Source organism: Lampris incognitus, chromosome 11 (genome assembly GCF_029633865.1).
Source record: "Lampris incognitus isolate fLamInc1 chromosome 11, fLamInc1.hap2, whole genome shotgun sequence".
Lineage (NCBI taxonomy): Eukaryota > Metazoa > Chordata > Actinopteri > Lampriformes > Lampridae > Lampris > Lampris incognitus.
The window spans coordinates 11,908,898-11,936,232 of NC_079221.1; the positions used below are offsets into that span (position 1 = coordinate 11,908,898).

At 45.7% G+C, this 27,335-nt stretch overlaps 1 protein-coding gene across 10 annotated transcripts in view; it reads left to right on the top strand.

The window, feature by feature from the left end:
- The first annotated feature begins 287 nt into the window (after positions 1–287).
- The window catches only part of mcf2lb (mcf.2 cell line derived transforming sequence-like b), a 74,613-nt gene continuing 47,565 nt past the window's right edge, over positions 288–27,335 (top strand). For 8 of the 10 annotated variants that reach the window (XR_008810969.1, XM_056288848.1, XM_056288851.1 and 5 more), the window contains exons 1-4: positions 288–728; positions 13,838–13,921; positions 16,273–16,387; positions 23,740–23,830. Coding sequence is in view for 9 of the 10 variants with exons in the window: in XM_056288848.1 (XP_056144823.1) it covers positions 326–728; positions 13,838–13,921; positions 16,273–16,387; positions 23,740–23,830 (693 nt within the window). In the remaining variant the exon portion in view is untranslated. Of the gene's footprint in view, positions 729–9,841; positions 9,965–13,837; positions 13,922–16,272; positions 16,388–23,739; positions 23,831–27,335 lie in introns of those variants that run through there. The other 2 variants (XM_056288856.1, XM_056288857.1) reach the window with 2 other exon arrangements.

The window sequence follows — 27,335 nt, forward strand, 5'->3', positions numbered from 1 at the left end:
ATGCATGCTGTTACTGTGTACTTGATAGATAAACACAGTTTGAACTTCTGAATGTCAGCAGCGTTGGAGGAAGTGCCATTAAAGGGGGAGGGGTCAGCAGGTAATTGTTCTTTAGTGGGAGGAAAAAAAGGGCAGTCAGGTAGACGGGTTGGGTGGGGTTGAGAACCACACTGTGGCTTTTGTCCATACGGGAGAGGTAACCTGAGGCGGCAAGAGGACGCCCCTGCAGTCATCCCAGAGAGAGAGAGAGAGAGCAGAGAGTGGAGGGAAGAGTGGAAGGCAGAATGATAGTGAAATATTTCCAGTGATACCTGAACTGAGCTGCATGGAACAAGTGTCAGAAGACAGCGTGAAGGAAAAGAGTGACCAAGACAGCAGGAGGATGGGAGGAGAGGAGACGACAGATTTGGGCATCCTGATGGAGGAGGATGATGAGGAGGAGGAGGATTTTGACTCCAAGCTGGGTTGGACCATACAGGTGAGGTTGGACTCCGATGAGAAGACTGAGGACTGGCCTGTGACGGAGGCGGAAATGGTGCCGACGAAGGATGGTGAGGTCGATGGATGGATGGATGGGGAGAATGTGCAGGGCAGAGAGGAGGACAGGACAGAGGGAACGCTGGAGGTGTGGTTGCGGCCCATAGAGGAAAACGGAGGTTATGTCCGGATCTCTCTGGAGGAGGTGGAGAGATACTACAGATTCTTACGTTGCTGCCATTGGTTGTACAGTAGGTGTCCGTACAATCAGGTTTAGTTTTTTTTTAAACCTCTTTTTTTAACTTTTTCTCTCCATATTATCTGTCACCCCCTTCCCTCTCTCTCTCTCTCTCTCTCTCTCTCTCTCTCTCTCTCTCTCTCTCTCTCTCTCTCTCTCTCTGTATGATTAATTCCACCACACTTTCTTTCTATCACCTCTTCCTGTTAACCTCTCATTTCCTTTGTCGATATCATTCTCACGTGTCTTAAAAAAAATCAGCTTATCTCCTCTTCACCTCCTCCACCTCTCCCCTCCTGTCACCTCATGCCGAACTCCTCTCTATTTTCGGACTCAACCATAGTTTGCTTTTCTTTGACAGGGAAATGCAATGTTTGCATACAAACACTCTGCCGCCACCAAAACAGGTCTGTTTGTGTAGTCACGACTATTATAACGACTTCTGACAAACCCGGAGGAGGAAAGCAGAAGTTAATTATGGGAAACAAACTTGTAGATGCCAAAAGGAGAGGATCACATTATTTAGTATGAACACGGCCTGTCAAAGGTTTAGGGGAACCTCACCTTTTTATTTATGTGTTATTTTTCTGATTGATGTTGGATTTTCTCAGTTACATTTCAATTAATTAAGAAAAAAATGCCCGCAAAGGTTTTGTTAGCATGAAATAGCTATTTACTAATACTTTACTAATATTTTGGGTGTATTTGTGGGAGCGTGTCTATGTTCCCTCAGCCCTATTTCAGTGAACTTACCTAACCTAAACGTAACCTGACTTAACCTCTACCTTAACCTAACCTTAACCCAACACTAACCTTAACCCAACACTAACCTTATCACAATGCTAACCTTAACCTACCTTAACCATAACCTAACTCTAACCTTAACCCAATGCTAACCTTAACCTAACCTTAACCCAACACTAACCTAAACATAACCTGACTTAGCCTCAACCTTAACCTAACCTTAACCCAACACTAACCTTAACACAACGCTAACCTTAACCTACCTTAACCATAACCTAACGCTAACCTTAACCCAATGCTAACCTTAACCTAACCTTAACACAATGTTAACCTTAACCTACCTTAACCATAACCTAATGCTAACCTTAACCCAATGCTAACCTTAACCCAATGCTAACCTTAACTTAAACTTAACCCAATGCTGACCTTAGCCGAACCTTAACCCAATGCTAACCATAACCTAACCTTAACCCAGCACTAACCTTAACCCAATGCTAACCTTAACCCAATGCTAACCTTAACCTAACCTTAATCTTAACCTAACCTTAGCCTAACCTTAACCAATAGCTAACCTAATCGATAGCTAACCTAATTGATAGCTAACCCACAGGGTTAAGGGAACACAGGCTGACCCATATTCATGCAACCCCATATTCATGCAAATCATGAATGTGTCGTCCTTGGTATGAAGTGTAGTAGTTTCTCTGTAATACTGATTTGACAGTTTTCTTTCTCTAAACTGTTATTCAAAGTTCTTATTGAAAATCTTTTGCCCAACCCAAAAAGAGCCACTGATGAGCGCCAACATCACAACAAGTGTACTAAATGGGTGGTATAGTATATCAGTATTCCCAACATAGTACTCCTGTAGTACTTCTGTCAGTTGTCCCTTCACTTTTGTCATCATGGCAAAGAAAAATGGCGAGATCTAAAACAGCGTTCTGTTTAGACACGTCAGTCTGTGGCTGTGTTAAGAGGTGAAGGAACGTTCTCATCGACAAAGCGAAGTGTCTCCAAACTTGTGAAGGGCAGCGTTTGAAAATCAACACATCAGAATCAGAATCAGAACCAACTTCATTGGCCACGTGTACAGGCACACTAGGACTTTGACTGCAGTACAGTGTTTGATGGAGTACTGAGACACTTTGAATGATGTGTGTAGTTGTGTGTTAATTGGATCTGCCGTAGCAAAGTGAATTGTATGGATAAAATGTACTGTATAATGTTGAATGTGATTAGTGGCAGGATACTACTCCAGCTCAGAGGGACTAAATTAATAAAAGGGGGATTTGATGATGTGCTGGAATAGGCCTGCATGGGCTGCAATAGAAAAAAGGCAGTGCATTGTTTATGGGATTATTTTCCAGCTCTTTTCACAAATTTGACGGTTTTTTTGGGGAGATTACGACTAGCATTCATATTTTAATGCCCATTTTCCTACAGTTTATTTCTTTCTTTTTTTTGGGTGCAGGCTTTGTTTGTGTTTCTATGATAACCATTATATTCAGCTTTAACCCTCCAGCTATCACTCCATCCAGCGAACCCTCTCAACCCTCCTATCATGATATTGTATGAATGTCGTCTTTTTAGTGCTTCGCCTTATCGCTCCTCTTTAAGCCCCGTATACTGGCTCACCTCCTTCCTTCCTTCCCTCCCCCCCTCCCCATCTGTCCCATATTTTTGCCACCCTGCACGTCTGACCCGTCATGGCCTCTGCAGCTCCCGAGGTCTCTCAGAAAAGACTGCAACGCTTCGTGCGGTCACATTCATGCACCCCTGCAGATCTGCAGATCTACATGGATGCAGACTCACCGATGCATGGGGTTTTCTGAGGCCTTTCTTTGTAAATCGGCTCTCTCCCCTTTTTGTTTATGGGTCTGTTTATTGTCCAGATTCTGCATGTTTAATGTGTGTCAGTAGGAGCAGGAGGTCCAGGTGTGCGGTTGTGACCCACTAACGTTTGACTCCTCACTGACGGACGTGAGCGTGAGCGGACGCTAATCCCTGTTGTTAAGCCTGTTTAAGACCATTAGTGCTTCATCAAGCAGGTGGCGTGTGTGTGTGAAAGACTTTTAATATGTGTATGTGTGTACTTTTGTATTTGTGTGTCAGAGGGAGAGAGTGTGTGTACATATATGTGCTGTATGTGTGTGCAAGAGAGTTTGAGTGTGTGTGTGTGTGTGTGTGTGTGTCTCTCACTATTTCCAACATGTTGTGTATCATCAATAAGCTGACGGTGTTTCTCATCTTCGAAGGTTGTTTTCCATTCAACCTATATGCAGAACTTCTCAAACCAGATCTCCATTCATCAGCTCCTCAGATGTCTTTATCTTGTTTACGTCCAGTTGTTATTGGAGGAAATTTGCAGATTTTGGGAGAGTTTATTGACTTGCTATTTGCTATGTGAGGTGTATTTGTAGTCCCGTCTAAAGAGGATTTCTATTCTTGTTAATCTCACAGCAATTGTATTTATGCATGCTGAATAATCCAGGTAGTGAAATCACAGAAAGTTGAATTGGGGTGGGGAGGGGGCGTCCGGGTAGCATAGCGGTCTATTCCGTCGCCTACCAACACAGGGATCCCGGTTTGAATCCCCTGTTGCCTCCAGCTTGGCCAGGCGTCCCTACAGACAAAATTGGCCGTGTCTGCGGGTGGGAAGCTGGATGTGTCCTGGTCACTGCACCAGCGCCTCCTCTGGTTGGTTGTGGCACCTGTTCAGGGGAGAGGGGGAACTGCGGGGAATGGCGTGATCCTCCCGTGCGATACATCCTCCTGGCGAAACTCCTCACTGTCAGGTGAAAAGAAGCGGCTGGCAACTGCACGTGTAGGAGGAGGCATGTGGTAGTCTGCAACCCTCCCCGGATCGGCAGAGGGGGTGGAGCAGCGACCGGGACAGCTTGGAAGAGTGGGGTAATTGGCCAGATACAATTGAGGAGAAAAAAAAAGAAAGTTGAATCAGTTCATCTGAACACAACGTTTATTAAACGTGACATCACTTGTCTAAGTGACCTCTTTGGTCTCAACTGACTGCTGGTTTGAACAGGGAGTCAAAGAGGCCATCTATGTGAAGAGGGAACAACCATCCCTGAACCGGGGGCTAATATTTTTTTCCTAGGATGAATCCAGAAAGTTCCCGCCCTCAGGCACTAAGATTGGCCAGATCTGCCTGTCAGTCAATGCCGATGTGGCTGTTCTGGAACGTAACATTGTTACCATACACACACAGTTAGGTTGGCACAGTTAGCTTGGTTGCAAACGTGGCTAATGGCTAACAGTTAGCTAACAAATGTGGCTAGGGTTGTTGCGCGGGTGCATCGGCCTTGACTGACATGCAGGTCTGGCCAATCCTAGCGCCTGAGGGCGGGAACTTTCCAGATTCATCCTAGGAAAAAAAATAAGGGGGCTAAGAGTACATCTGTCGCCATCTTACAACGCTGTGATTGCAACTTTCCCCCACTTCTCTGTGAATAGTACACATGGCCATTGTAACGCTTGTTAATTGTCAGGGCAGCTTGCATGTGAAACTGATGGTTGGTTTTGGTCGTTGTGCCACTGTATTGTTTATAAGGGTGGGGATAGCTGCAGTCTGTTGGGACTGAAGAGGTCACTTAGATGAGTGATGAAATGTTTCTCTCAATAAATGTTGTGTCCGGATGAACTGATTCAACTTTCTGTGACTCCGCAATTGTAATTTCTCTTAATGGGATCATTAAACTATTTATAAAACGGGCTCACAACGGTGATTCTGGGCGCATGCAAAAAGCAGAGACGAGAAAACATGGAGCCAGTCTTTGCGTATTGGGTATGCCATTAAGTTCTTGTTTGTATTGGAGGGAAAAGTAAACTGGCCGTTGTTTTGTTCAAAGAGTGAAACCATGACTTTTGTACGACCAATTATCGACCCATTTAGGGGAAGTCAAACAAACACGCACAAAGGTCAGTCTGAGGCTTTGTTGACAGTAAGCTGCGTAGTTTGATTGCCTACATTCCTGATGAAAATAAACGGTTCATGGTTCCTGTTATTTCTTTGAGCTGCGGGGACGTCTGCACACCGGGCGAGATCCGTCAGGTTAAATGCCGGGATCGACCGAATTCAGAAATACGCTCATTTAACACCCATACCTCCCTCTCCCCTTACGGGTCTGTTGCATCATCGATACCTGGCGAGGATCGGAGAACCAGAGAACGACGGAAACGGGGACACAGAGAGGTCGGGGAAGGGGCTGAAATGGTTTCGGTGTCTGTCCTTTTGTGGGGAACGATGTCCGGTGCTGTCGTCCCATCCACTCCCATTCAGGGCCCCACAGCCTTGGGGCCCTCCGGGTTGTGTAATACTGTGCAAATGGGGTGAAAGAAAACAAAGAAAGTATGTGATCGTATATTTAAGTATGGGTGGTCAGAAGAAAGGGAGAACATTAAAGACGGTATGCTGGAGAAATAAGGGGATGTCTATCACCAGGACAGAATGGTACAGGATCATTGCTGTGAAGGAGGTCTAGTGTTGACTACACACTTCCAGTTGAGTATTTAACATTACATGTTATTTACATCATACCCTGACCGGCGCTTTAGCAGCGGTTCAGCTAAGCTAATGTTAGCTTGTCTGAAGCACGTGTTTAGCTAACGGATCACCTGGAAAAACAGAGCTGACACATCAAAAACACTTAGAAACTTTTATCCGAAGATTGATTTGTCTGAGCAGGTTAAAGGCGATAGAGGGCATCTGACTTACATCTCTGACCTGTGAAATCCTACCTGGATGAACCCACGTGGACAATACCAAGTGATGAATACAAGGGAGACACTAAGAGAATAGTGGTGGGGGTGCAAAGAATGTTGTGCTAATTCTATTATCACCAAGAAATATAAACTCCATAACATCTCATTACAGTATTGCTAGATGCACACACTTACAGACATTTCTGATGGTAAAGCTAGACATAAGACCAACTGTGAGTTTGTAGGTGAATGAATTGGGGGCCATGTTCATGATGTGCCTCTAAAACGAGATTAAAAGTATGAAAAGTGACGAGGGCGCTGACATGTTTGACGCGGCTGTTTCAGACTACCAGGCCCAGTGGAAGAGCAGCTCCCCCAGAAGTGGTGTAATTGATGGTGTGTGGGGGGGCCGCCGGGGGTGTCGGATGGTTTTCAGCTGATATGTGTGGGAGCCGCTGGCGGGCCGGGTGGGGCTGAATGGGGCCGGGTGTGGTTGCGGTGGTCGACGGGAGTTTTCCGTGTGAACTTGAGTCTGTGAAGACTGTGTGAGCACCTCCGAGCCGTCTGCAGGTGGCCCTGCCATTGAACCTTTGTGTCTAAATCACCTCGGGTGATGGGTGGCGACTGTTAAGGGAAATTACCCGATTTCAGACATGAGGATCAGTTTGCTCCTCGTGTGGAATATTACATAGTATGGGAGCCGAGTAACGTCAATCAGGTAATTTCACTTGGTACTAAAGGACTACAAGTTTAGAGAAAGCATAGCCGGTTCTGATAAAAACCTTAAAGGGAAAATTTGCTGATGATTTTGTGTATATGCAATCAGTACTGATGAGTAATGTAGTGGATTGAAGCAATAAAGTCTCACTGTGTGCTGTATTGACAGAGAAATTAGTGTTCTTATGCTCACACAGTCCAGCAGTGCCTACACATACCAGAATCCATTGCTGCATGCCAGCTTCTCTATCCAGCCATCCATTATCCATCCATCCATCCATCCGAACTGCTTATCCTGCTCTCAGGGTTGCAGGGATGCTGGAGCCTATCCCAGCAGTCATTGGGCGGCAGGCGGGGAGACACCCTGGACAGACCGCCAAGCCATCACAAGGCCAACACACATACACACACACATTCACACCTAGGGACAATTTAGTATGGCTGATTCACCTGACCTACATGTCTTTGGATTGTGGGAGGAAACCGGAGCACCCGGAAGAAACCCACACAGACACGGGGAGAACATGCAAACTCCACACAGAGGACAGGCTTGAACCCTGGACCTTGCTGGACTGCGCTAACCACTGCGCCACTGTGCCGTGCCGTGCTTCTATCATTGTCCATAAAATCCTCTGTGCTAATGCAGTGTGCTGTCCTTTCCACTGCTGCAAATGTAGCTTAGCCAAGAGAATGATGGTGTTTATTGAAGGCCATCTTTCGAGTACAGTGGAGATTAGAAACCCAAGATAAACTAGGCTGTAATTTTTCCATTCTCCAACAGACATCATGTTAATTTCACTTTCTTCTTCTTTTTTTGGTTTTTGGTTTTTGAAAGTCGAAGCCCAGTCGTGTCCAGTTAAAGACAGCTTATCTGGATCTGCTGCGTCAATTCTGATCCACCAGCTTTGCTTAAGTGAAATACTACAGCGGGTAACCACTCCTTTAACTGAACAGTAACTGTCTCCTGCACTGAAAGTAAAAACACAGAAATGTCCATAAATAAATGTTGTCTTCCACCTGCCTGGCTTCTGTTGCGGAGCCATCCTGGTGTGCCCCTCCTCGCTTGGGGTTTGTTTTCAAACGTAAAAGCGGAGGGGGAAGGGTGGTTTTGTTTTTCCTCAGATGAGCTCTTGGAAGATTGATTAACCAGTGGCTCTAAATCTTTATCTGTTAAGAATAGATGTCACTGTGCAGGGCATCCAGTCAAAGAGTGAAACCCTGATACAGGCTGGAGTTTACCGTTTTTCTTCAGCTCTGATTGGTGGATTGGTAAAGATGAGAACGACGACTGACTCTGAAGAAACGGGAAAATCGGCAGCTGTGTTAACATTAAAAAGTAAGATTAGTTCTCTGTAGAGGGAGCCGTCCAAGAGGCGTTGAGTCATGAGTTAGACCATTTTGAATGTCATTATGTTGCTTCACAAAAGATGAACTAGTGCAAACTTTATTGTCTTAAAGAAGCTATTATGACTTCTCGGGCAGCACGGTGGCCCAGGGGTTAGCACCGCTGCCTCACAGCAAGAAGGTCCTGGGTTCGAACCCCAGGCCATCCCAGGTCCTTTCTGTGTGGAGTTTGCATGTTCCCCCCCGTGTCTGCGTGGGTTTCCTCCGGGTGCTCCGGTTTCCTCCCACCATCAAAAAGACATGCATGTTAGGTTAATACTGTGCCCCTGAGCAAGGCAATGGAAAGAGGAACTGGAGTTGGTCCCCGGGCGCTGCAGCTGCCCACTGCTCCTGTACAATAGGATGGGTTAAATACAGAGAACAAAGTCATTGTAAGAATACAATTCGTTGTAACAATACAATGACGAAATAAAGTGACTTTCTTCTTCTTTTTTCTTCTTCTTGGAAGGAAAGAAGAAATAAAATGTCTTCCTCTTTTGAGTTGGTTAGATTGGATTTCACATCAAGTCACTTTTTGTTAACAAGGCATTCATTGATTTGGGGGTTTTGGCTGAACTGTAGTCCTAGTTGTGAACTATGGAGTTGTGTGTGTGTGTGTGTGTGTGTGTGTGTGTGTGTGTGTGTGTGTGTGTGTGTGTGTGTGTGTGTGTGTGTTGTGTAGACTTCATGGTAGATTAGTGTAATCTACGCCCCAACCTCTGAGGCCACCTACTGTCACAGAAGATTTCAAGCCACCTGTTACGGCAAATGGAGCCATGTGCTGCTCCATCATCACGAAAGCAAATGTGCAAGTGTTGCCGTCTGAGTGACGTGACATGCTAGCATGCCCATCTGAGCATGTTATCATCTTTTTCACCTCCTGAATTAGGTTTTTTTTTATTATTATTATTATTCGCTTTTTACACTGTAACTGCCATCTGTCCTTTCATTTAACTGCCTATACTTGCAGAGGTCTCAGCTGTCCATCTATCTGGACGATTTCAAATCCGTTCTTCAGAACATTGAGAGGTTAAAATGAACCGTGTTAGAAGGTTTTGAGCCCTCAGCTCAGCCCCTCCCACTGTTAAATTAAGTCCCCTCATTGGATGTAATCTTTGATGGATGTTGTTTGTTTTGACAAAACAGACGTGGCACCAGCTGGAGGGTGAGACAGTTTTAGAACAAATTGGCGAGACAGAGAGGGCCGGAATAACACACACACAGGTGTGTGTGTGTGTGTGTGTGTGTGTGTGTGTGTGTGTACAAGAGTCTGTGAAGTGATACCTCAGGCCTAGATGGTCACCTAATAGGTTCTCCTGTGAAACAAAGAGGCTTTTTGTTGAGTGTGAAGCGCAGCCAGAGGAGGGACCGGAGAGAAGGGGTTGTGTTTGTTGAGGGGATGGATGCAGGCACGAAAACTTGGAAGGAAAAGAGGGGAGGGACAGGTGACATGAGGGAAACCGCTCAGGTGGAATGACACATCACAAGGACCTATGTATGTCGTGTAGATCAGCCGTTCATTAGCGGGAAGTGTCGACTGTAAAGTATGACTGTTGTGAGAGGGATCAGCAGTGAGAATGAAGGCTGGCGATGTGGACCTGCCCTGGTTTAGCTCTGAGCCGGGCGTCCCTTCTCTGACTGGACAGCGGTCCTCACCGGGCTGGGGCGCTGGCTGACACAGGACAGGTACTGTGTTGTGCAAAACAGGATCGTTTTTTATATTGGGGGGGGGGGAATACACAATGAATGTGTTATTTCTTGCATGCATGTTTGCAGATTTCTCGGGGACTCGTGAGATAATGATTTCTTGTGTCCCGCTGGCTTGTGCAAGTTTCACAATAGGAACTGAGGCATCACACACCACTCTTCTTGTGAGGTGCAGATTCTGGAAAACGAGTATAGAGGAAAAGAAAGAATTGCACCCTCTAGTTTGGATGCAATTAAATAGACCGATGTTTTGGCCCAAAGCCTTCATCTAGGTCTTGTGCCGAAAGCAAAGGAACGCCACTTGAGTAGGAAACACGGCCAATTTTCTATATAACACCTACATACAATATAGCATATAAAGCACAAAAGACATAAATCAGTTGCCTTAATACGGTGTACCGTAGCACATGCAAAGCGTTTACCTAGCAGGTTAAGTTGGTCAACCTGTAATGAATAATTGTGAGCACTGTTTAGTGGCCACACAGTCGGTGGTACAATATGGAGTTCATTAGAAACACATTTTAGGTGGTGTATGCAATAAAACAACTCTGATCCAGAAAAGACGTTAAACTGTGTAAAGACAGCGCTGTGTGTGTTTCCAGCCTGGAGAGTGTGTGTGTGTGTTGACACAGTCTGCAGCGCTGCAGGAAAACAGAGCAAACAAGGGCAGAAAGATGAAAAGTCAACATTGCTCTTCCTGCAACTATGACTCACTTTTTTGCATCACCTTGTTTTTTTCAGCAGTTTGTTTTGTACGATGGTTTTGGACTCCCAACTCTTCCCTTGTATTTCCTCTCCTCCCCCCTCTCCTTCACCGAATTATGACGGTGCAGAATGTGGATGCTAGAAAAGCTAGTGTACACGACTGAACTGACACGCTGCGCTGCTGGTAGCCGGAGCTTTCTAACATTAGCCCCGCAACGCCTGTGAGAAATGAGCACTGGTAAATAATTCAAAAGGTTGCAAAGGGAAAAGTAATGAAGGCCAGACGAAGCCATTGCCTTGCTTTCTCCCATGACGTTGGACATCTGTATCAGGCGGGTCTGATAGTGGTGGGAGGTTCGACTCTTTTTACTGACTCGGGTTTGTACGAGTCAGTCATTAAAGAGAGTCGGGTTTTCGGGTTACTCGAGTCGGTCAGTCGCACAGAGCCTGAGGAATACCCCATCGGGCCCGGCACCTATAGAGCATGCGTACCAGCGTTAGCCAGCTGGGCTATTCACACGCCGGTCCAGCCAGCTAACTTCCCGGTTTAGCCCGTCAATCAATCAATCAATCAATCAATCAATCAATTAATCTATCAAGTTGCATTTTCTATAGTGCTTTACAGGGGTGCTGTTGAATATGAAGTTTTCACACCCCCTCCTCCACTAACTGGAATTGGCTAAAACAATTTAATCGTGCGGCTCCTCTAGACTTTCCAAATGTTATCGGACCAAATGGATTAAATTCTGATAGTAGAAAGAGTCATTTCGTTGGGCTTTTGACGCTCAAAACAAATGAGCCACTGTTTTACAGCTGCTCCTTTTCCAGTGATTATGTGGGGGGGGGGGGGATGCTCAACTGTGAGGAGTGCAGCACACGCTAGAATTCAAGTTCACTCGACTCAGTAAGAAGAGTCGTTCGTTTCGTACGATCACCTCACAGCAAGAAGGTCCTGGGTTCGAGGTAGGTCAGGTGAATCGGTCATGTTAAATTGTCCCTAGGCGTGAATAGGTGTGTGTGTGTGTGCGTGCGTGTGTGTGTGTGTGTGTGTGTGTGTGTGTGTGTGTGTGTGCGGGCCCTCTGTGATGGCCTGACAACCTGTCCAGGGTGTCTCCCCGCCTGCCGCCCAGTGACTGCTGGGATAGGCTCCAGCATCCCCGCGACCCTGATAAGCGGGTTGGATAATGGATGGATGGATTATGTAGCGCTCTTTTAGTCTACCGACCACGCAAAGCGCTTTCCAGTGTACGCCCCACATTCCCCCAGTCACACACGCTGATGGCGGAGGCTGCCATGCAAGGTGCCAGCCTGCTCATTAGGAGCAGTTAAGGGTCCAGTGTCTTGCTCAAGGACACTTCGACACGCTCTCCGCAGGAGCCGGGGATCGAACCAGCGACCTTCCGATTACTGGAAGACGCGCTCTACCTCCCAAGCCACGCCGCCCCCTATTCGAAAAACTGAATATGAATTGACAACCCTGTTCTAGAGGCAAGTGGTGGTTTCGCAGTGCTAGCATGGAGCTCTAGGTAGGCAGCACAGGCCGTATCCACGTGTCATCGCCTCCACTGGTTAGCTGAGGACGGGACTGTGGAGTTACGATGCATACTGGACATGTAAACATGGAGCTGCCTTTAAAATGAGGCCCTGAGAAAGAAAATTAAACACAACCTGTATGAATTTTTTTGACCTGACCGTGGGGGGGGGGTTCATGAGGGGGGGAGATTTTATTTTTTCTATTGTGTAAAGCACTTTGTGTTACATTTGTTTGTATGAAAAATGCTATACAAATAAAGTCTGATGGCGGTGCAGTGGTTAGCGCCGTCGCCTCACAGCAAGAAGGTTCTGGGTACGAGTCCCGGGGTAGTCCAACCTTGCGTGGGGGGGGGGTCGTCCTCTGTGTTGCATTTGCATGTTCTCCCCGTGTCTGCGTGGGTTTCCTCCCACAGTCCAAAGACATGTAGGTCAGGTGAGTCGGCTGTACTAAATTGCCCCTTGGCATGAATGTGTGTGTGTGTAAAGAGGCCATTTGGGTTTTTGTTGTTGTTGCTAACTTACACAAAATAAATTATACTGTCATTTAAAGCGAATCTTGAATAATTTGTGTTTGTTTTGTGTACAATAACACACCCAGCCTGTGTGTGGCTGGATGGATGGGCAGTCAGAGTAAAGGGGGGTAGTAGCAGCAGCTCCGTCTCAGAGCTTTCCACAGTAGCTGTATTGATCAGTTTGTCTGTAGTAGTGGGACTCTAGCCAGACTGTAATTCAACAAGCAGTGTTGGTTTTCAGTCTTAGTTAAAGTCGATGGGAGCGTGCACGCTGCAGGGTGTCAGAATAACGTACACACACGTCTGTGCATGTGTACATAAAGCCGTGACACTGAGACATGTGTGTTTGTGCGTGCGTGTGTGTGCTCTTAGAGAGTATCTGTGTGTATTGTTGCTCATTTTGACAGCGATAATGCAAACACGAATGAAGAAAGAGCATGGTATTTGTGTAGTTGTAGTAGAGTACTTCTTATCCTTGTGTTGCGTGTAACACTTTTTTTGAAAGCGGTTTAGGGCACCTACCAACCGAGCGACTCACTAGCCACCAAGCGTCCACTTGGGCTGGACCAAAAGTCTGATTATTTTAATCCTTTTGACGGGGCGTTGGGGGGTGGGGTGGTGGAACGGTGTTTGGAGGCATGAAAAGGGACAAAGACTTGGGAAGGGTTGAACAGTGTGTCAGTGAAGCACCATGAATGTACTACTACAGTAGTATGGACATGTGAGACTTAAACTGACTGAGAAAAAGCTGATCGGTTGCTCAGTGGAAGACCGCATGCCCTCATTAAAGGGCACACATCACGGCCGTGTTGGCTTTAGGTTTTGGCGCAGAAGTCATGTCAGATGTGTGCTGTGCTGATGCAAATCGAGTCCCAGGTTTGGACAACTGGACATTTCTACCTGCGCTAAAATAAAATAAAATAAACTGCAACCTGCGGCTGTTTGGCCATAAAACGACATGAACTTGAATTTCCACTTCACTGCACTTCACCCTGCAGGCCCAGATTCACTGATGTATGTGTAAAGCTTTGCTCATACTGCCATTTTGTGTGTGTGTGCTTGTGTGTGTGTGTGTGTGTGTGTGTGTGTGTGTGTCCTCCAGATGACATCATGGAACAGGACAGCAGTCCTCTCTGCGCAGCTGGCATCACACCTGACCTCAGGAAGCGCTTCGCCTTCCTCTCAGGTAAAACTTCCATCCATCTCTTTCTCCATCTGTCTGTCTGTCTGCCTGTCTGTCTGTACATCTGTCCCCGGTGAAGGGTTGTACTCAGTTACAAGTACTCTGTTACTTGTACTTGAGCGTGTTTTTGAAGAATTTATCCACAATGAGGTAGTTTTAAAGACTGCTACTCATACTCGAGTATATTTCTAAAAAGGTACTTCCTAATCTGTTGTATTTCAGAATATACCGGTGAGTGTTTTCTTTCCCCTAAGGATTACTTTTAAAGTAATTTGAAATATAACTAGTATTAGAGTACTTTTCTTAAAAGGGTACTTTAATGCTCCATCTCTAGCAGCTCTGGTGAAGGTGCCTTTTATCTGAACCGGGGTAAATTTCAAGTAGGTGATACAGAAATTTGAAGTAAATGAATATTTTTACTGGAGTTTTTTTTTTTTTTTACTATTCAGCACTCTACCAACCCCTGCAAAATGTGTTTCTAGGTCAACTCTTCCATGCTGGGAATTGCAGCGGTGTATTTGTTTTTCTCCACCGTGATCACGTGTCCATGTTAACGGTGTGCCCTCTGTGGTCATGATTTGTTATTCAAATCTCCCTCCTCCGCATTTCCTCTCCACCGTTTGTGGGTCGGTTGTCTGTCGGGTACAGAAACACAGGGCTGCGACCCGTTAGCGTCTGGCGCTGTTCGTACTGCACGCTGGCTTTCTGGTAGGGCGTGTGTGTGTGATCAACCACCCCGCCGGGTTCAGTGGGCTCGTCCATGAATTCGGGGCAACTGCTGCTTGAGGTTGTTAGCTGTGAGAAGATACTCCGCCTCACATGCACCACTTACACACACACACACGCACACGCACACGCACACATGCACACGTGCACAAAACTGTTCTGACTGTGTGGAGGAGGTGACCTTGGGACCGCGGCTGTATTTTTTGTTGGATGTTCCCTTCTCTCAGCATCCCTCCCTCACATATCTAAGGAGACGGTGACACCATGACTGTGCAGTTGCTTGTTGCTATAGTGATGAGGGGGGGGGGGATATTCTGATCACATGGGCTGACAGAGCAGCTGTTCCCTCCAAGTAGTGTCTCGCTGTGTGTGTCTGTGTGCAAGGATGTGTGTGTGTGCGTGTGTCTTTGAAAGTATTTGTGAGTTTTGTGTGTGTGTTAGAGTGCGTGTGTGTAAGTGTGACTGTGTGTATGTTTGTGTGAAAGTTTGAGAGTAAATGTTGGTCTATGTGTATGTGTGTGTGTGTGTGTGTGTGTGTGCGTGCACCAGTGTTAGGAATGGATGGGGTTGTGGTGTCAGTTCCTGTTCCAGTCATTGTGTTCAGACACCACTGCAGAGAAACACACTTTTCATCACATTCACATCCCTCTCGAAAACACCCAGTGTTTCTCTGTACAGCTTCCTGCTCCCCAGTCACACAGCTTTACCACCAGCGCCCCCATGTGGTTTTAATTGGGTTGAGGCCAAGCTCACTCATGTACTTGGTCTTTATTTCATCCGTCCATCCATTATCCAAACGGCTTATCCTGCTCTCAGGGTCGCGGGGATGCTGGAGCCTGTCCCAGCAGTCATTGGGCGGGAGGCGGGGAGACACCCTGGACAGGCCGCCAGGCCATCACAGGGCTCTACTTTAATTCACTGGATCAAATTCATTTTTAGCTCTCTTTTCTATTTCTTTTTTTTGACTGAGCTCTTCATACGAGTACTGAACATGTGAAAATCATGCATGAGTTTACTGATGAGAACATGTTTCAAAGAATGTTAAATAATGTCACAGAACATCTTAAACACTGCATTAGTAATAATAATTTGATAATATGTTAACCCCTCAATATCAGTGTACCCCACCTCTCTCTGATATTTGAATATTGCTCAGAAAATTGAAGTTTTGACAGGAGGAGCGGATGGTTGACACAGTCGACCTGTAAAATTCATTCTTTTCCTGTGTGGCTGATGCGCCTGTAGACAGAAATACTTGGACACGTTCAAATCAGGACTGCACGCTTGTGGAAGACTTCGATCATCAGGGGCACAATGTTGGCAGATTCACAACAGGAAATGCAGATATCATCATATTTGTCTTGGGATTTGAGTGCCAAGTCTTGGGACTCTCTTGTGACATGGAAAACATGACTTGATCCACCTTTGTACTGACTTGACTATGTGGTTTTAACTTAATGTAGCTTGCAGTATAACGTTCAATATATGAGTACTGTATAGATTAAGCTACATACTACCAATACAGTGTGTATTGGTATTATTATTCTTAGTATTATTAAATAGTTATATTCATATGTGACATTCCTAACATTCTTGATTTCTTTTCTTTTTTTCTTGCTATTTTCCAGGGGGCAGAGGACATAACGGCAGCCCCATCATTGTGTTCCCAGAATTCCCTGCCTTTGGAGAGATCACTGAGAGGGAGTTCCACAACGTGCTAACCTACCTGACCAGTGTACCCAGGTAACACTCCATACTGGCCAGGCTAGCTAACAACAGGGTTGCCAGGTTTGGGTACCCAGCTGGAGAGAGATTTTGATGCCACGGGTTTAATCACACGTACGCGCACTTAATCAGGTGCACTAGGGCTGTGCAGTATGACAATAGAAAATGTCTATCGTTTCATATTATGCTCTATCGTTTATTTCGTTGTGTCGAAATCACAGACTTTACGGCAATATTTTTCGTCATTTGGACGACCCTTTCTGCTCTTTGCGCAGCACAGATGCAGGCAGGAAATTTGTATGAAGGCAGTACAAACAAACATGGAGGACAGTAAACGTAACGCAGAATGGGGTAATTCCGAACAGAAGGACTCCGACCAGCCAGGGCAAAACGAGGAGCTTGTACCTAAAAGATGGGCTGCTTCTATCATATGGACGTGGTTTGGGTATGAAAAGTCTGACACGGACCAGAAAACCGTACTTTGCAAAATATGCCGCACGCCGGTCCCCAAAACAGACTCAAACACCACTAGCCTCTTTTACCACCTACGCAAGAATCATGTCAAACAGTACGGAGAGAGTCCACAGATGAGAGCCGCCAAAACACAGTCGAGTGCTCAAAACAAACCCCAGACTCAGACGGAGCGAGAGGCTTTGGCCCGCGGCACACCATATGTTAAAGAATCACGAAGGTGGAAGGAGATAACGACTGCCGTTGCAACTTACATCTGCAAAGACATGGCCCCAATTTACACAGTCGAGAAACGGGGGTTTTGTGAGTTGGTGCGAACACTCGACCCAAACTACACAATGCCAAGCCAAAAACACTTCAGTCAAGTTGAGTTGCCTCGTTTATATCAAGTGTGTCGGGCCAAACTAGAGGAGGAAATCCTCAAGGTATTCTACTATGGTATTCTACTATGCTACAACAACAGATATGTGAATGAGCCGAATGGCACATCCCTATATGGACCTGACATACACTTCATCCGAGACTGGACACTCTGCAGTCGGTGTTTGCAAACAGGCTATTTCCCAGATGACCGTATTCACATTTTAGGCCTATATTTATTTTGTTTGCAGCTATAGTGGAAAAGTGTTTTCTATTTACCGTTTTATATATTCATATTTTACATTTTGCTAACCTCTGAGATACCCAACCCAACCTGGATTGCTCCCTCTGGGGGGGATGAGTTGTTGCCTCAAGTGGCGGCCCGTCCAGGGTGTTTCTCACCTGCTGCCCAATCACTGCTGGGATAGGCTCCAGCATCCCTGCGGCCCTGAGAGCAGGATAAGCGGTTTGGATTATGGATGAATGAATTATATTATGTGACATGCTTAATTGAAAAATTGTGCAAAGGTTCTAAATAAAAGGAGAAAAATAATTAAATATGAGCAAGTACCTTTTATTTGTTGAGTATATAATTCAAAATTCAAAACTGTACAGCAATGGGATGCTGTTAGCTGATCACCAGCTTAGTTAAAGTAGCCCACTTATTTCCCTGCAGTGTTCAAAATATGCTCATAAGTCTTGAGCACTTAACAGCTCTGTCGTTTGGATAGAATTTGCTTGTAAAAGCTAACACTTTTGTTCACACAATGTGTCGCCATTGACTCAAAGTTTCAAGCTACATACTAGGTCTTTCAAGGAATAGTGAATGTAACATTAATACATTATGGGTTGGAAGCTTTTAATACTGAGAATCCGTAAGAGAAATTTCAGGCATGTGTGTCCATTTGTGATACAGTAATGAGTGTTTTTGTCTGTTGTGATGCCACTAGGAGGCGCTATGCAATCTGTTGTGATGCCACTAGGAGGCGTTATGCAATCTGCGGCTAGAGCGACACGTGACGTCACATAGACTCAATGCTGAGAAATTCCGCCATTGTGACCCTTCAATACAGATGAGACAAAACGCGTAAAGTTCAGCTCAAATTCCACAGACAAGATGCTGGACGTTGCCATTGGAAGTGGAAGTTATGGCTGTCTCCTCTGTGTGCCATTTTGACCCAGAGAAAAACACTTAGAATAATTATTTATCAATATCTATTTTTCTCACTGATGGTCTCATTTGGTTATGTGGGTCATATTATAGCGACATCAATATTAAACTGAGATTGACGAGTAATCAGTAAAAAAAAAAACCCAAAAAAACCTGCTAATTTTAGCTTTAGCGTCCACTCTTATCAAAACAACTCCTTAGCTGACCAACACACCTGCTTTCTTCCTCCTCCTATGTCCGTCTCTCATCCTCATCCTCTCTCTCACTGCTGCAAAGGCACATTTATCCTCAACTTCCTCTTTGAATTATTATAGATTCTTTCTGATCAATGTATTCGTAGTCTGCAGTGAGTCTATAAAGCGGGCCAGTAGGTGGCAGTAGCGACCCTAACTCAGTGTAGCTCTGTTATATCATGTGGTTTAACACTGGCTCTGGTAAACAGACGAGGCTGTCATTTAATTGCACTGGAGGGGGAGGATCTTCATTCCTGTTTTAATTAACTAGCCAACATAAAAAAAACCCCAGTACTTTTATCATATTTCTGCAGACCGCCTTTGTCCAAATATACAGACCAGACCAGACAAGGGGGGCGGGGGAACATGGCGGTTTCCGTCCATAATCTGCTGCCCCCCCCCCCCCAGTTTTCTTATTTCTGTCATTCCTCTCTCTCTCTCTCTCTCTTCCTGCCAGTTTTCCCAGCTATATTTTCCCCCACATCTTATTTGCTTTCCCATTCTTCTCCCCCTCAAAACCCTTTCCCCTCCTGGAATAGCTGTTACCCTCCACTGACATGCTCTCAGACACACACACACACACACACACACACACACACACACACACACATCCATGTTCTCATTTGCCTGCATCCTGCAGTGGTGTAGAAAGGCTCAAAAATAGAAACAGCAGTGATTCTGACCGTTCAGGACTAAATAATTCATACGGGCTGCTGAGCTGAGCGCCACTACATTTGTCTGTGTGCACGCGTACGTGCCTGCATCTCTGTGTGCATATGTGGGTATAGGAAAAATATATGTTCATGTGCGAATGCTACCAAAACAGCATTTATATATGAATTCTGCCCTTAGTGTGTGGCGGTATCCACTTTTCATTATCACCACGGAGGTCCACTTAAAGTACAAAGATCAATCTGGACTGTGATATTCCCGTCCCATCTTAAAAAGCCTGTCCAGCCTGCATGCATGTGTTCGTTTTGTTCAGTGTTGGGCTTCTGGGATTCCTTTCCGTCTTTCATCGTTACATCTGAGTTGTACCGAGCAATGGAAGACTGCTAGCTCCACTGTGGCCATTTGGCTGTTGTCTGTTGTATTCAGCCTCTTTGACTTGACGTTCAAAATGCTGGTGAGTGAAAGGGAGATATCTTTAAATCCAGGATGAAAATTTCACCATCACGAGCTAAGGTTTTGGAAAGGTTTCATATCTGAATGCAGTCTGATAACGACTCGTCATGTCTGGTGTGAATTTGGAGGCAACTTGTCAACCAACGGCAGCTCATTCAGCAATGTAGCCGAGCCCCGGAGCCTCAAGCTGTTCAAAATGGAGAGACAGATGGCTGAAGGTACCTGAGGGACCAACACCACCTGAAAGAGGAACACAGAGCCCACAGGGGCACATTTCCAGCATCCGTGTGTTGTGACCTTAGCTATGGACCAGCTGATGATAGCCTAGCTTGGAAACCTTTAGAGAAATATCCACTGTAGGTTCTTGTTTCATCCCATGCTGCTGTATTCGTTATCATCAGGAATTGGTATACGGCGTTCCCATGGAATTTCATGCTTTCTCCTATAAGGAAAAGCTTTATGCTCTGCATCAGCAAACACACAGAGTAAATGAATTAACAGCTGTGTCCTTGGGGCAGACCACGTTCCTACACCCCCCCATCTCTATCTCTCTTGGCCTGCTCACCATGCCCCTCACCAAGCTGTGTACATTGTCTCAGATGAAAAACGTGGGGTAAATATTGAATCGGTGATTTACAGACTTAAGATTGGGCTATGCAGTTTAGATTGTTAAATCTATTTTTAATTGACTCCCTCACTGCCCCTCAGCTTTGATAATCATCATCTGTGTCCTGTTCAGTAAAGGCTTTGCCATCTGACAGAGCTCAGTTCACGGCAAGTGAACCATCCTCCCATCTCTTCCCTTGGAAATCCAATTATTTAGACTTTCCTTCAGTGCGGCCACACCTTCCCAAATCAACCATAGACATTCAGCAAATATTCACATGAATCTCCTCGGTTTCTTTTTGTATCTGATCACTAGTGTTGCTCTGTGAATCGGCAGTGATACAACGACAAAGATATGTGCAAAGTGTTTATTTTAAATAGCCCCCCACCCCATTCTCCCCAATTGTATCTGGCCAATTACCCCACTCTTCTGAGCATCCCGGTCGCAGCTCCACCCCCTCTGCCGATCCGGGGAGGGCTGCAGACTACCACACGCCTCCTCCGATACATGTGGAGTCACCAGCCGCTTCTTTTCACCTGACAGTGAGGAGTTTCACCAGGGGGACGCACTGCATGGGAGGATCACGCTATTCCCCCCAGTTGCCCCTCCCCCCTGAACAGGCGCCCTGACCGACCAGAGGAGGTGCTAGTGCAGGAACCAGGACACATACCCACATCTGGCTTCCCATCAATGCCTGTCATCGCTGTGAACTTATTGGTGTTACACATTGGGCATCATTTTGATATCCGTCCCGATACTGATAACACATTTTTAAGCAATTAATAGTTGCTACTGATAAGCTGGCTAATATATTGTGCACCCCTTATTAGGGCTGTGCGATATGACGATATATATCGTGTGACGATAGAGAACGTCTAGCGTTTCATACTGTATCGTGCACGGATAAATAGACTCGCAAGCTCTTGGCTAACAGGTCGGACCCTTTAGTCGACTGGTTAACGTGGCTGTGGCGGTTCCCGGGCTGCCCCCCAAATTCGCTACATTGGTGTCAGAAGTGGGATGGTGAGACCGTGAGGCCATCGGAAGCGCGTGCACCTAGAGGCGTGAGGGAGGAGGGGGGTAGTGTAATGATCATGGCTGAATAGACTCGCTAGCCCTCGGCTAACGGGATAGACCCTTTAGTCGACTGGTTAACGTTGTCGCCCACGGTGCGGGAGATACGGGTTCGCGTCCCGGCTGTGGCGACGGTTCCCTGGTTACCCCCTTGAATTCACTACAATATCAAGCCTGTCGGGCCATAGTAGAGGAGGAAATACACAAGGTATATGTACAATTGTTACGTGCTTAAGAGAAAATTTGTGCAAAGGTTCTAAATAAAAGTTGAAAAATAATCAAATATGAGTAAGTACCTTTTATTTGTCAAGTATATAATTCAAAATGTAATAGGAGCTAGGCCTTGCCATGTGATCGTTTTATATAAAATATTCATTGAATTTACAGAAAATGTGCTATATCGTGATATGCATCGTTATCGTGATATGAATGACCTATATGGTGATATGAGAGTTTGGTCATATCGCACAGCCCTACCCCTAATGTGTTCCATATACTTCATGCTCACATGTAGGTATATCTCTATCCTGAAATCTGAAAATCTGATTGTTTTCATCTCAACTCTGTTACATTTCCGTGAAATTCGTTTACGTTTAGAAATGAAAAGAAGAGAATGTACCTCAGACCTAAATCCCCACATTACTTGGTTTCAAAAACCGAAAAACATCACAACACGCGCTGTTCCTTTTTTCTCAATCTCCGGCGCCATCTGCTCGCCATAAAGCCTCCTATTTCAAAAACAAAACATGTCCCAGAGGAAGACCAGCTCTCCTCCTCCTCCTCCTCGCTCTCTGTCTGGAGCGGTGGTGATGTGACGCACCAGTCTGTGTCTGAGATGGTCTGTGGGATTTAAATGGAGAGAGGAGGAGAGGTAAGGGGAAGAGAGGATGAACAGAATAAAGGTGTCCGTGTGTGTGTGTGTGGGGGGGGGGACAATAGCGAGAGAGAGAGAGACAAAGGGGAAAGCAGCAATAGCCATAACATCGTCCTCATAATAATATATATATTAAAAAAAGCAATCTCCTTCAGAGCCCTCTTGTCTTTTCTCACACTCGGTCCCCTCACCCACATTTCAAAGGACCTTCTGATTGGCCACAAGCGCGGCTCATCACTTTACAGCCCTGCTGTGATTGGCTGGTGGTGCAGCAGCTCCCAGCTCCTCGTTGGTTGGCTAATGTGTGCTGTGCGGAGGGGGGGGGGATGCTGTGATGATATGGAGCAGTTGGCTCCTTTTTCCCTCCAGAAGAACACAAGCTGCTGCAGTCTACCTTTAACACATATCCGCATCTTATCTCTCTCCTCCTCTGGGTTTTATTTTCCACAGGACTATTTTATATGTATCATATATACATACTTTTTTCCCTTTTTGCTCTTTTGCCTCGCTGTTTGGGAAGTGACCATTCAGACTCACAGAACATTTTTTTCTATATATACATAAAGACATGCTGAAGATGAATGAGGTCCATTTTGTGCTTTAAGACTGCTGAGGTGAGGTTTAGGTGCTCACGTGTCCTATAGGAGGTGCGTGGTTTTTATTTATGCTGACAGGCTGCACGTGGGACTGTTATTGAGTATTCCACCGGCTGTGTGTGTGTGTGAACCATAAATCCCTCCCTCTCTCTCTCTCTCTCTCTCTCTCTCTCTCTCTCTCTCTCTGGACCAGAGAGGACAGGGCTTAGAGAAAGGCTCGGGGGCTGGGGGATCTGGGGAGGGCTTGTTGAAACACACTGCTTTCTATGGACACGGCCAGCTCTATTAGACGATCAATAGGAGCCTAATGTTTTGATCAGGCTATCGGACATAACAAAAGGACACCTGTGTGTTTTACCTCCGTCCTGCTGCACTGTCTCGTTCTCCAGAGTAAAGGAAAGCAGGTACACATGTATTGCATTGTCTGTTTTGAACGCTCTCTACTATTCTATCATATTGTATGGGAGGCTGCAGCACGTTTTTAATTATATATGGTTCACTTTGTAAGCAAGTAAAACTCTATTTCTAAAACACTTTTCATAGCCAGAGGTGTTTTTATGCCCACAGTGACTCACAACGGTTAAAAACAACAACAACAACAACAACAAATGCAGCCAAAATATTTAGGTACAAAAACAACATGTTAGGAACAGTGGGGGACTGTGGCCTTTTACACTGCGTGCTGCTTTGTTTCCTGCTGAAGTTCTCCATCAGGGGCAAGTAGGGTTGGCTAAGTGCTCTCGCCTCTTTCATTGTGACGCCGAGAAGCCAAGCACCGCTCTCTTCTCCGCCGTCTGAAGGAGAAGCGTGGGTTCATAATGGCTGTTGGTGTTGACCCTCGTGTCCTTCTGCGTTTCAGTCTGTCAGCAACCGGCGTGGGCTTCATCCTCGTCATCGATCGCCGGCAGGACCGATGGGCAGCTGTCAAGGGGACCCTGCTTCGCATCGCAGTGAGTGTCCCTTTGTTTTTGTGCATGTGTGTGTGTGCATTTATTTTCAGGGAGTGTTGAATGTCTCTTTGTGTCTAGTTTCTGTGCGCCCCTTTGTTGAAGAGGAAGATTTAATCATGTGTTGAGTGCAGGTCCAGGTTTGAGAGGTGCTCACCCTGGGCAGAGAGGAGGTTATGGAGGTGTTAGAACACCTACTCCCTCACTCCCTCTTCCAGAGCTCCACATTTGCATCAGAGAGGAAATAATAGACTAATATCATGGCTGCTGTGTGTGTGTGTGTGTGTGTGTGTGTGTGTGTGTGTGTGTGTGTGTGTGTGTGGGTGTGTGTGTGTGTGTGTGTGTCACATGATACAACTCCTATCCCTCAAACACCTCCCACCACCATCAAAGCCTGCCATGTGTTGCCATTGCCAGAGGGAAAATAAACAGCCATGTTCCAGAAATATAGGGTGGTGATGGGGGCATGTTGTTCTGATGTAGTCCCCCCCCCATATTTTCCTAGTTTGTGATTTCGTTTTATTCACCAGCTTCATTAGTATATTTTGGACAGGGGACTACTACTGGATTCAGCTCTACAACGGAGTCTTATGGGACAAGTGAACAGGAGTCTTAAACGTGTCCTTGAAACAACAAACCCCCCTAGAGTCTCAGTCAGACTGCGTCCATGACTGTCCATTATCTATGACTTTTCTATTGTGCTGGCTGGCTAGTTTATGGATGGTTACTACTACCTAAGGTAAGTATAGGCTGCTACTTCCTTCAGGGTGAACCAGGGGGTAGATCAGCGATGTCCTCCACCATTGATCATATTGGACATCTCACATCATCTCACATCACATCATGGAGCTGCGCCCGAGGAGAGGGCGCTGAGGGCGGTCTGATAGGACGTGAGAGCGGGGCAGGCAGGGCTGGCTGCTGGCTCATGCAGCCACAATGGCACTGAGGGTGGTCTGGCGGCGGCCTCGCCTGACGTTGACTGTGGTGTTTTTGGTGTCGTTGTGTGGAGCGTGCGGGGTGGGGTGGGTGTCAGCGGTGTCTGGCAGGTAGAGCTGGCATTGGATCGGCTGGGGAAGCCTGGTCTGCTGTATCTGGTGGGCCCAGGGACCGCGGCCCGGCCTGGAGCTGTGCCCGAGGGCAGTCTGACAGGAAGCATAAGTGGGGCAGGCTAAGCTAACTGCTAGCCTGTGCAGACCGGCAGTTCCGACTGTTGTCCTGACTGGTGTTCGTTCCCTTGGACAGTGATTTTTTTGCTTAGTTTGGATATCTGTGTTAGTTTGGATATCTGTGTTCGTTTGGATATCTGTGTTAGTTTGGATATATGTGTTAGTTTGGTTATATGTGTTAGTTTGTATATATGAGTTAGTTTGGATATGTGTGTTAGTTTGGATATCTGTGTTAGTTTGGATATATGTGTTAGTTTGGTTATATGTGTTAGTTTGGATATCTGTGTTAGTTTGGATATATTTGTTAGTTTGGATATGTGTGCTGTTGTAGTTCTTGTAGTTTCTGGATATCTGTTTTTTGTGTTGCACCGCTGTGGGCTGGAGGAAACAATATTTCGTTTCGTTTCATGTGTGCAAGTATATGAAATTAAATGACAAAGTGTTCCTGATAACTTTTAACTTTCACTTCCGCTTCCACATACGTGATTTGGATAATTGGGTTGAATTGGACTTGAAACATTTCTGATGTTTGTGTTCGGTTGTCCCATAAGACACCGTTGTAAAGCCGAGTCCAGCAGCGGTCTCCTGTCCAAAATCTACAAAATGAAGTCAGTGAATAAAATGAGATCATAACCGATATGCAAAATAGCAAAAACTATGAAAATAAGACCCAGGTTATATACATAAAAAAACCCAGAATTATCCTTTCAGTCCGGTTGGATTTGGGTGATGTGAGCAGATTCACACCACTAACCTACTTCGGCTGAGGCGGCGTGAGTCATATTCTCTCTGTTCGGGAATCAGCTGCTTACGTTCAAACGTCAAGAGGAAAGAGATAAGGCAGAATCCTTTCTCTCTCCCCCCCCCCTTACCCTCTTTCTCTCTCTTTGCTTGGCCCTATTTCTCCCTACTTCCTCCAGCACCTTTTGTTAATTCAGATATGTTTTCCCTCACTGCTTTGTCTCCGCTGGCCTGGTGGCACAAATCTAATTTTTGCGTTGAAGTTCCTCCCTCCTGTTTATTCACGTATCTACATAATGGGCCCTGAGAAACAGAACGGCTGTAATCCATCAGATAAAATCAATGGTGCTTTTTATTCCAGTTTTATCCCCCCCTTTGAAATACATCTGTTGTTTTCCGCTTCTCCCCGCAAGCTGGTGGTCAGTAAAAATGCCTGTCTGTTCATCTCTGTGGTTCATGAATTTTCTGTATGGACGTGACAGAGCACTGGTGGATAGAGCTACGCTGCACTGGTGGCGTGTGTGTATTTGTGTGTGTGTGTGTATGTGTGTGTGTGTGTGGGGGGGGGGGTTGAAGTGGTACATTAGTGACACCTTTGATTTACTCCCCATTAGCTAGCCCAGGTTTGCTAATGGCTTCACCATGAGCCTCTTCAGCCATACACCCACCCAGTTATGGCACACAGTGTCGCTTATTTGCTTTGGTTTACATGTTATTTATTCATTCTTTCACCCTAAAGTATTTACATGCTAAATGTGAGGATCAGCAAATGCAAAATGCATAAATGCCTGTGAGGCTTTCTGATGCTGTTGACTTCAGGAATCAGGAATATTTATTTGTCATTTCATTCCATGCACCTGCGCACATGAAATGAAATGAAATATCGTTTCCCCCGGTCCACAGCAGTGCAACACCAAGACAAAAACACATATCCAAACTACAAGAACACATATCCAAACTACAAAAAATAAAACTAAAAAAACTACAAAACCCATATAAACAACATATCAAAGGAAAAAAAAGAAGAAAAAATCACTGTCCAGGAGAGCGAACACTATGGTGACTGTCAGAACTGCTGGTCTGCGTGGGCTAGCAGCTAGCTTAGCCTGCCCCGCTTCTGCATCCTGTCAGACTGCCCTCGGTGTTTCCTCCTCGGACGCAGCTTCAGGCAGGGCTGTGGTCCCTGGGCCCACCGGACGCACACCAGACACAGACTTCTGTGTGTGTGTGTTGGGGGTTTCATATATGTGCCTGAATATTTATGTGGTAATATACATTATTTGTATTGTATCATTTGGGACACAAGGCACATTTCCAAGCCGCCAGATGACAGAATAAAAATTCCGTTTCAAATGCAATTTTAGATTTTCGGTTTAAGCATTAATGAAAGATACGCTGTATGTATTCCTGCACATTGTGCATAGTGACAAAAAAAATCTCTTATATTGAAATAGAATCAACATTTCTGTTAAGGCCTTTATCAGACATCCCATCCCAAAGGTTGTAAGTGTTAAGACTGAATTATGTCGGGTTGGGCAGCTCTCAACAGCTCCTTCATTATAGAGATAGGCGTGTGAGCTTCTGTGAGCTCTGTCCTGGAA